At 49.3% G+C, this 10,342-nt stretch overlaps 2 protein-coding genes across 2 annotated transcripts; one reads left to right on the top strand and one right to left on the bottom strand.

Moving 5' to 3' along the window:
• The first annotated feature begins 261 nt into the window (after window positions 1-261).
• Window positions 262-3,474, top strand: LOC127305593 (uncharacterized). The gene is made up of 6 exons (XM_051336091.2): window positions 262-588; window positions 682-921; window positions 1,993-2,104; window positions 2,215-2,389; window positions 2,606-2,846; window positions 2,923-3,474. Exons 1-6 carry the CDS (start codon window positions 405-407, stop codon window positions 3,210-3,212), a joined length of 1,242 nt encoding a protein of 413 aa, XP_051192051.1. The 5' UTR covers window positions 262-404; the 3' UTR covers window positions 3,213-3,474.
• Window positions 3,475-3,747: 273 nt separating this feature from the next.
• On the bottom strand, window positions 3,748-5,956 carry LOC127305592 (protein TIC 55, chloroplastic). The gene is made up of 3 exons (XM_051336090.2): window positions 5,492-5,956; window positions 5,104-5,206; window positions 3,748-5,013 (listed from the first exon to the last, which is right to left on the bottom strand). The coding sequence occupies exons 1-3, from the start codon at window positions 5,902-5,904 to the stop codon at window positions 3,895-3,897; spliced, it is 1,635 nt and encodes a 544-aa protein (XP_051192050.1). The 5' UTR covers window positions 5,905-5,956; the 3' UTR covers window positions 3,748-3,894.
• Window positions 5,957-10,342: the final 4,386 nt, after the last annotated feature.

Raw genomic sequence — 10,342 nt, 5'->3', positions numbered from 1 at the left:
TCACGTCAGAGAAAGTGATTGCTTGAACGATCGATAGCCGGGGAGGGGATTCCCATACTAACGACTAACGTCGAGTCAAACTTAGGTGTCGCAAACTACAATTTGTATGTATGAAGTATGAAGATGAAGAAACCATGGTCGTATATGGTTTCCCGCTAAATAAAACGTTGGTGAAGTTGTCCAGAATATATTTATCTGACCCGGTCTCCTTTATCCGGTCCAACTCCAACCCCACCGGCCCGGCACCGAATCCACCTCCTCCTTTCCTCTCCTCTCCTTTGCCGTCCCCTCCCCAACACGCGTTCTCCACCACCAGAAATCCCCAAATCGAACCCAGAAGCGTCCTCATCCTCTCCCCGTTCCCGATCGATTCGACCTGATCGACCGCCGCCGGAGCCGCCACCATGTGGGCAGCGTCGTGCCTGGCGTCCTGCTGCGCCGCCTGCGCGTGCGAGGCCTGCCGGACCGCCGTCGGCAGCATCGGCCGCCGCTCCGCCCGGATCGCCTACTGCGGCCTCTTCGCGCTCTCCCTCCTCGCATCCTGGGTGCTCCGCGAGGTCGCCGCGCCGCTCCTCCAGTCCATCCCATGTACGCACGCCCCCTAAACCTAACCCCCTCAACCTCCTCTTCCTTCCGCGGGATTCGATTTCGCCCGCCCGGTTTGACCGTGCCGCTTTGCAGGGATCAACCACTTCAGCAAGACGCCGGACCGCGAGTGGTTCGAGACGGACGCCGTGCTCAGGGTCAGCCTCGGCAACTTCCTCTTCTTCACCATCCTCGCCCTCATCATGGCGGGCATCAAGGACCAGAAGGACCCGCGCGACAAGGTACACCACGGCGGCTGGATGGCCAAGGTCTTCTGCTGGGTCCTCATCGTCTTCCTCATGTTCTTCGTGCCCAACGGGGTAGTCAGCTTCTACGGTGAGCTATTTTTTTTTCGCCTGCACGCCGCAGCTGACTGTGTATACCTGTTTGATGCCCACTGCACGTGGTAAGACATAATCGTCGAGATAGATACTAGAAAATGCCATTTGATTGACAGGCACCACAAATCACCCAGATGAAGCCGATTGTACTTTCACCTGCAGGAGCAGGATGCAGCTGATTGTACGTATATAGCCCGTCTGATAGCTGTTGCATATGATTAACATGATCGTGGAGATGCTAGGATGATGTTTAATTTAAGGATGCCACTGATCACCTAAAAAGGACTTGGTACACTTGCAAATAATAATACCATAGGAGAGGCATGCACTAAAAAAATGAGCGGAAAGGGTTTCCTAAGACACTTCCTGAACCAAGTATTAATATGAGAAGATGGAGATCACTTAATCAAAAAGATATTTTAAGATGTATAGTAACTAATGTGCAGACCAAATTGAGCAACATCTGTTCTGAGCTATGAAGGCATAAAGTAGGTTTTCCAGAAATTATGGCATATCCTGAGACACACATGGTTGGAGTGGCGTATTCTATATTAAATTAAGCAATCGTTGATAAACGTATATGATAATTACTCTCAGTGTTGGCCAGATTTCTTCTGAATTAGGAAATTGTCTAATAAATGTTGACACTGCTGCATTTATATTTGTCTCAAGGATGTTTGTACTTCCACATACTTGAATTAGCTAGATGCGAGCCAACTACATTTCGGAATAGCATTTGCTCCCGCACTTGTTTGTAGCATATGTGTGGCTGCTTTTTTTATCTTGTAAACGAACCCTGAATCGGGAAACCTTCACATTTTGGAAAATTATTTCCTTTATAAATGATAGTTGTTTGCTGGTCTATAGTTTAATCTAGCTGTTGTCTTTCCTTGCGCTATAGAATTCCCTAACCATCAGACTAGTGATACTCTTTCCTGTTTCTTGACAATTTATACCGTCAATTTGTTTTATACTATTGTTAGATATGTGATATTTGGATTTAATGAAGCTGCATGGTCATCATGACGAAGTTGGTGATGCTTACTCTAGTTATATATTTTTGCAGAATCGATATCCAAGTTCGGATCTGGACTGTTCCTTCTTGTCCAGGTTGTTCTTTTGTTGGACTTCGTTCATGGATGGAATGAGAACTGGGTCGCTAAGGATGAACAGTTCTGGTCAGTAGTTTGTCTTTGCACTTACTTTAGTTGGGCTTCATTAGTATGTCTAGAGTTCTGTTTTGTTCTCTCAAGATATGCTCTTATTTACTTCATGTTCATCGCTGCAGGTACATGGCTCTGTTGGTTGTTTCGGTTGTTTGTTATATTGCCTCGTTCTCTTTCTCTGGCCTACTCTTTCACTGGTTCACTCCATCAGGACAGGACTGCGGACTCAATATGTTCTTCATTGTCTCCACATTGATTCTTGTGTTTTTGTTCGCCATTGTTGCACTCCACCCAAAGGTATTCTGTCGTAATTTTTTGTCTTACAACTTAGTTGTTTTAGTGTTCGGTTCATCCAGAATCTTCTCCTGGTTATACCATGGAGAGTTCAGATGATATGATTGTTTTACAACCTAACTTGAAGCTGTGACACCAGTTATCGATGCTATTGCATGTTCATGGGATTAGCTTTTTTGCTTCTATAAAAGATGAAATTTTGGTTTATGACTTTGCCAGATCAATGGAAGCCTGTTGCCTGCATCAGTAATCGGCCTCTACTGCACCTACCTGTGCTACAGTGGACTCTCCAGTGAGCCAAGGGACTATGAGTGCAACGGGCTTCACAACCACTCCAAAGCTATGTCAACCAGTAGCCTTACGTTGGGACTGTGTACCACCATCCTATCTGTGGTCTATTCCGCTGTTCGCGCTGGCTCTTCTGCAACTGTGCTCTCAGCACCAGATTCACCACGTGCCGGTTAGCTTGCCTTCTCTGGCAACTAAACTAATTATTATGTAGTGTGTGTTGCTAAACTTCTTGACATTCTTTTCAGGTGGCGACAAGCCATTGCTCCCCTTCAGCAAGGCAGATGAGGAGGATACCAAGGAGGTGGCAAAGCCTGTGACATACTCCTACTCATTCTTCCACCTCATTTTCTCCCTGGCAAGCATGTACTCGGCGATGCTCTTGACTGGCTGGTCTACCTCAGTTGGCGAGAGCGGGAAGCTTGTTGATGTTGGGTGGCCATCTGTCTATGTCAGGATGGCAACCCAGTGGGCAACGGCTGGCCTGTTCATCTGGTCTCTCATCGCTCCCCTGCTCTTCCCTGATAGGGAATTCTAGGCTGACATCTTTACTTGCTGAGGGTGCATCATCTGTTTGGAGCACCTACTTATCAAACGTGTCGGCTGTCATAGCTAAGTTGACCATCTGTATCCGTATTATTGTGTGAGCAAACCCATGGTGAGGAGCCTGTGTTGGTGTTTGTGTAAGGTTGTCGAGTCTGGTCTGCATAAAATGTGTGACATCAGGCATTGTGCCAGTATTTGAACTGTGAAGAAACGGTCTTTGATTGTATATATATTGAAGTCCTCTGTTCGGTTGATATCTTGCATTTTGTGTTTCACTATGACAGGAGGCAACCAATGAAAGCTTGTCTACATTTCTGTATCATGATTTCACATGCCAAAAACAAAACTGGCTGTTGATTCCTACACATATATTCTTTGAAGATGATGATTGTCTTGAGTAGTTGAAATTCTGTCCATCTTATTGGCTGTTGCTACATTAAGTTTCCATAGCAGAATGTTACTTGTATATAATTAGATACACATATACATGGGCTAAAATGAAGAATTACTCCTACCAGGCTAGAATATACTGAACGTCGAGTTTAATCTCCGAGAGCATACGATTTTTTTATTCAACCCGGAACATATAAGCTCGGATACAAATATACAGTGGCTAAAGTGAAGAATTATTCCTACAGACTAGCATATGCTAATGAACGTCATGTTTAATCTCATCACAGCCTTCTGTGTGTCCTAATGAAATTGGTTGTGATCAAAGAAACCACGGAGCCACACGCGTACGACGCCGCAGCGAGCACGGCGGCGGACGCCAGCAAGACGGCCTTCCACTGCCTGGTCGCCGCCAGGACGGCCGCTGCCGCCGCCACCGCGGCGAGGACGACAAAGGCGTTCTTCAACGCGGTGTACTTGTTGACGGTGCCCCTGCAGCCCTTGCAGTGCACGACGTGCCGGAAGTACCTGTTGGTCGGGTTGGGCGCGTGCGGCGTGCCGAGCCCGCCCTTGGCCGGGAACGACGCGGAGATCCCCGCCACGGCCCCCGCCGGCGCCTGCTCCACGACGGCCGGCAACGCCGGCGTCTTCAGCGTGCTGTGGCCGAAGTAGTAGGGCATGCCGTGGCCGGCCCTGTCCATCCACCGCCGGTACTCCGCCACCCAGGTGTCGGACGACCGGAGGTTGAGGTACAGCTCCTTGGTGGGCACCTTCTCCCTCATGAGCACCTCGTTCTGCGAGGACAGGAACCCCATGTCCTGCTCGAACACCTTGCCCGCGTTCTGGTGCAGGTACCACTTGGGCACCACCTTCAGCAGCGGCGAGGTCGCCGTGGACCCGAACCGCACAACCAGCATCGACTTGCCCTGCCCCGCCGGCCGGCACAGGAAGTGCGCCGAGAAGCACTGCTCCTTGCCGTCCTTGTCCGTGTACTCGAGCGTGTTGGTGAGCACGCAGGGCGCCTCGAACCGGAGCGCGTTGCGGAGGTGCGGGGACCCCGCGCGCCACCAGTGGCCCGCGAAGCCGCGGGCCGTGCGCTCGGCGACGTCGAAGGCCAGCGGCTGCGCGTCCTCCCGCTTGGCCGTCCAGTCGGTGCGGTCGTGCGAGATGGGCACGTGCGCCGGGTCCATGAGGTTCTCCAGCAGGATGGAGTGGTCGTAGGGCAGCTCGTGGACGGTGGAGAGGTCCGTGAACCCCGGCCGGGAGTACGGCTCGAAGAACGGCAGCTTCTTGGCGTCCGGCGGGCTCGACGGCGACATCCACACCCACACCACGCCCTGCGAGTCCCGCACCTCGTAGTTGCGCGCGCACGCGTTGCGCGGGATCTTGGCGCCATCAGGCAGCTGCATGCACACACGATTCATGGTTTTTTTCTCAGACGTGCTCCATGAAACAATGGGGTGAAAGTTGCAGGATATGCAGGGGAGGGAGACCTGTGGGATCTTGACGCACTTGCCCTGCCCGTCGAACTGCCACCCGTGGTAGAGGCACTCCAGCTTGCCGTCGACGAGCTGGCCTTCCGACAGCTTGGCTAACCTGACGGTCGAGCATGAATGTTTGGATCGTGTGAGTTGGAGCATCTATGTAATCTTAATTGTTCATCATGGAGGTTTGATCTGAACATATGAAGATGGATTTCTAAATTTCGATGCAAGAATTTGGGTTATTTAGTGATGAAACGAGATGAATAGGTACTGTACACTTGTCAAGACAGACATCTGCCGTGCCAGCAATGACAACACGATCACTGACCGACTGAACTGAAGACTAGAGTAAATGATCAAGAATTTTCAGATCAGCGAGAGAGATGGTTGCAGGCACCTGTGCGGGCATCGGTCCTCGTGGCATCGGAGCACGCCGTCGGCGTCGCGGTAGAGGACGAGCTGCCGGTCGTACACGGTGAGCGGGAGCGCCGCGTCGTCGGGAACCTCCTTGGTGAGGTACAGCGGGTACCACTCCTCCTGCCAGTCGTACTTGGCGGCACCGTCCGCCGCCACCTCCTTGGGGAACAGCACGCCGTCCTCCTGCGTGCCGGTCTCCCCCTCCACCACCGCCGCCCGGCACCTCCCTTGCCGCCGACGCCGGCACCTGCTGCTGTCGATCCCAACGACACCCTGCCATCGGACGCCACGCGCCGGAGTCGCCGCCGAGTTCTTGCGCCGAGGAGCGACGGCGGGCGAGATCGAGAGGAGGGAGGGCCGTGACAGTGTGGCGGGAGGAAGAAGCGTCGTCATGTCTGGTGGTTTGGTTGGCGCACAGAGCTCGCTCGTTCGATCGCTCGATGCCTGGATAAAAAATCTCTCAGAACGAGACGAGGTTGCATGAGGACACGCGTCACGGCTCTTCCTTCCCGCTACGTTCCACGTGAGACTTCCGTCGCCCTGCGTCCTTGTCCTGCACAGCCAGGACGAATTCGACGATCTACGCCATGTCCAGATAACTTTGGAAGCTAAAAATCCCTGTCAGGGTGTGAATTTTCTTTCGTACACACCCACAATTTTAACCAAAGATAACACTCCTTAAAAGTTTCAAGGTAGTTAAGCTGTTGTGTTTTTACTTAAAGTGAGTCCATTAGAGTTTAGAGATACTTTTGTATTGTCATTTTCGCCGATCGAGCTGTGTGCGGTGCGGCACAGGTGTAGGTGGGTATCCAATGTCTCTTTCCTTGCCAAAACTTTCCGCACAACCCCAAAAAACAGAACCGGCCGGTTCCATTATCGTCAGAACAAACGTGTAAGTTCTGATTCAAACGGATAAGAAAACACAACAGGGTATTCACATTTGGGTATTGACCTGAGATCTTGCTTATCAACACTTACTTTTTTGTAATTTTTAAAATTCTCCACCAGATTTGGCAATGTCCTTTTTCTGCTTATTAATTATATGCATCCTCGATGCTTAGCTCATGAGCTTGAACTCTCTTAAAGGTGTATTACAGTACCTAAGTACTTTTCAAAAAAATCAACAACATACTTTTCTTAATAGAACTGCTCGCAATAAATAGAAATTACATCATGGTATCATAGCAAATAGACCTATATCAGATAACTGCTCGGAGCTTGAGCCCCCGAGGCGCAATGTACACCGTGGTTGGTGTTTCTTGGTCCACGACTTCCTCTGGACTGGTCGATCGGATCCTGCCATCCACTCGCCGACTTCCTCTAGGCACTTATGAGTGTGTAGTATGTTGATCCGGGTGTTCCTGGTGTTTCTACTAAGGTCTCCATCTTCGGGAATGACGTGGTTCGGGACTTTGTGCCCCGCCCTTTCGCCAATCTTGGTGGGTAACAGTGCAAGGCGAGCCTTAGTAGTCGTGTGTATTAGGTTCATGTTGTAAACCGTGTATCGTGTGGTGTTGAGTGGAGTTGTAGCCATTTGTGGCCTTTTTCTATATGATTATTACATATTCAACTCATTTTCTATATTTTTTTTAGAAATAGATATGTGAGTATTTATAAAGCCTTTTCTTTTTATTTCCTCGACTTGTCTTTTTCATAAATTTTCGAAACTACGAGATTGGATTTTGTTTTACCAAGTTACTGTATCCTGACCATACAAGGTAGGATTAGGTAATCATGCTCATGAGCTTGTTATTCCGAATCATTATATATGACTTTGAGCTCCTGAGTGCACTTGCATGAAACTATGACAATTTTTCATCTTTATGATATGCAAGGTACTTATAGCATGATAGTCACTATCAGTGATGACAGCAACTGATAGATATATATCGCTATGTAGTGTCCCGGCCCAGGTAGCCCACCAGCTGAATAATCAACACCCTGACACGCCCATGCTTCCCCAATGACACAATAAAAAGGGTCCTACATCTAAAATTGTACATGGACTAAGGCCCTTAATGAAACAAGCGAAAAAAGGATCCAATGTCGTCCTCCTCAATGGCATCCCTGGGAGGTGGATCCAATGTCGGAGAGGTATTCGACAGGGGGGCCCTCTCCCCCCTTCTTTTCAATATTGTTGCTGATTTTCTTCTGCAGATTCTTTCGGAGGCCTCTCGAGATGGTCTTCTTCTTCACCCCCTTGTCGATGACCTACCGTGTGCTATCCTCCAATACACGGATGACACACTTATCATTGTCCACGCTATCCCGCAACATGTGGCTAATCTTAAAAGAATCTTGGACGAATTCTCTTCCCCCACTAGCCTCACCGGCCATTAACTTACACAAAAGCACTTTTGTCCCAATAAAAACTAACCAGAACATCGCCGCCGAAATGGCCACTTTCTTTAGTTGCAATATCTCTTCCTTTCCCCAGACCTATCTTGGCCCTCCGCTTTCTATCCACAAGCTCTGCATCGTGCACTTCAACCCAATTATGTCCAAATGCGATATGCGCCTATCTGGGTGGCATGGCCGATCCCTTCCCATTGGGGGTCATCTTCTCCTTGTCAACTCTGGCCTCACTGCAATTATCACTCACGCTATGGGAGATGGCCTCCTCCCAGCTAGTGTTTTTTTTTTGAGCAACATTACCGTAGGGGAAGCCCCTACGGTGTAAATTTTATATTAAAGATAAAGCGAAACTGTACAAGCCGATGGTCCAAAGTCCCAAGAAATCCTCCCAGCTAGTGTTATTGAGGCAATTGATAAAAGACATCGCGCTTTCCTCTGGGCCGACAAAGAATCAATCCTGTAACGGTGGTCAATGTAAAGTTGCTTGGGAGGATGTATGTGTCCCAAAAAATTTGGTGGCTTAGGCATCCTCTCCCTACCTGCCCAAAATGTTGCCCTCCTGGGAAAGTTCCTCACTAAGCTTCATTATGACTCCTCTTCCCCCTAGGCCCGTTGGTTCCACTGCAGGTATGGGTGGTCTAGCTCCCGGCATCTACGCGACTGTCACTACCTTGATACTCTTGTCTGAAAGATATCATCGTTGGGCTACAATCCTTCCAGATGATTTCTAAGGTTTATGTTGGCAATGGTCTTTCCTCCATTTTTTAGTTCGATCATTGGCTTGGAACCTCTCCCCTCCATGAGCGTTTCCGGGCCCTCTTCTCCCACTCCATCCGCTCGAATGCTTGTGTCTCTATGACTCTCACCTTGGGGCTCCGTTCCAACCTTGGGCCTCGCCTCTCCACTACTACCTCGGCGGACTTCCTTGCTCTGACCTCTGAACTTGGCTCTATGGCTATCTCACTAACAAAATGTTTTCAAACAAAGATTTCTACTCCAATTTTTTCACGCATCTGCACATTGATGAGCTAGCGACCTAAGTTTTGGAGGAGTGTTGCCCCTTTGAAGTGCAAGATTTTCTGTTGGCTGGCGCGACGGCATCGCCTCCCCACCAACGCGAGACGGTTTCGCTGCTACTTGCCCCTCTTGCTCCCTCGATGAGGACGTTGACCACATGCTACTCGCCTTTCCCCGAGCTCGTGAGGTTTGCAGTTTTTTTCACCTCGACATCGTTGATCCCTCTGCCCTCCGCTTCGACGAGTTCATCCTCTCGCGCTGCAACAACCACGTTCAGGCCACCATCCACACTGTCATTTCCTGGAGCATTCGGAAAAGGAGGAACGCCAAGGTCTTCGACAACATAGATGAACCTATTATGGCTGTTTCTTGACGTTGCGTTGAAGACGTTCGCCTATGGGCATTTTTTTTGCGAAGACGCCTATGGGCATTTCGCTATACCACTTATGCTTGGGCATCCCTTCTCGATAATTGGTGTATCAACTATGATCTCCCTTAAACCTCTGTTTTAGCTAGCTTCTTTTCCATCTACTCCTTCTAACAGAACCGCTGTACTTTGGTTGCTCTTGGTTACAGGGTTCAGGCCGGCGTAAGCCTGCCGGAGTCCCGTTAAAAAAAATTGGCCATGAACTGTTCGATGGAATAGCGGTGCTCACTTATCTGTAGCTACAGGATCCGCATGTCCAGATAGTCTCGTGGCCGTCTGTCAATCGATCCGTCTGCGTCCATTGACGGCTCCCGACTAGGTTTTCCTTCCTACCCAGTACACCTCTTGGCTCCTGCTACGCGCGTGTCGTCGATCGGCAGTAGTAGAAACGGAAGCTACTTCTGGCGTGCAAGCCATGGTTTCCCTCGACGGCGACGGGCAAATTAGCTCGGCCAAACTCGCGGTGTCGTTGTCCGTTTCTTTCTGACGGTGTGAAATGATTTGAGCAGCTCGGTCGGCACCGGATATCTGGTGGTTTTGGTACAGAATTTGTACGTTGGCACGAACGATGTTTGCTGGATTAATCACCTAGCTGCATCCTGAATGGATTTCAGTAGGTACCTGTGAAATTTCGTAAGTGTAGGTGTCGTGAGCGTAGGGGCAGCTGACTACATCATGTTAGCAGTCAAATGAGAACAGACATGCGGGTTTTCCGTGCTCAGGGTATCTTAGGACATTTTATTATCCGCGCGTGGCCGTTTACGTCGCGCCGTGAATGCTAAAATGATCATTATTGTCCACGCGTCCGTTTACGTCTGGGTGGCTCCAGCGGGGCGAGACATTTTCTATTTGTTTTTTTCTCTTCTCCATTTAAACATAGTTCCAAATATTATATACTGGAATATGATTTTACACAAACTAATACATAGTTTGGAACATGGTTTACACAAACCAATACATAGTTATTGACGCAAATAAAACATTAAAAAAAAAACCAGTTGTGTTGATTTCCGTATGTTCACTGCCAAGAAA

The sequence above is a fragment of the Lolium perenne genome, chromosome 6 (genome assembly GCF_019359855.2).
Source record: "Lolium perenne isolate Kyuss_39 chromosome 6, Kyuss_2.0, whole genome shotgun sequence".
In the NCBI taxonomy this organism is placed as follows: Eukaryota; Viridiplantae; Streptophyta; class Magnoliopsida; order Poales; family Poaceae; genus Lolium; species Lolium perenne.
The sequence above is the reverse complement of the archived record's forward strand: the minus strand, read 5'-3'. Positions and strand labels throughout refer to the sequence as shown.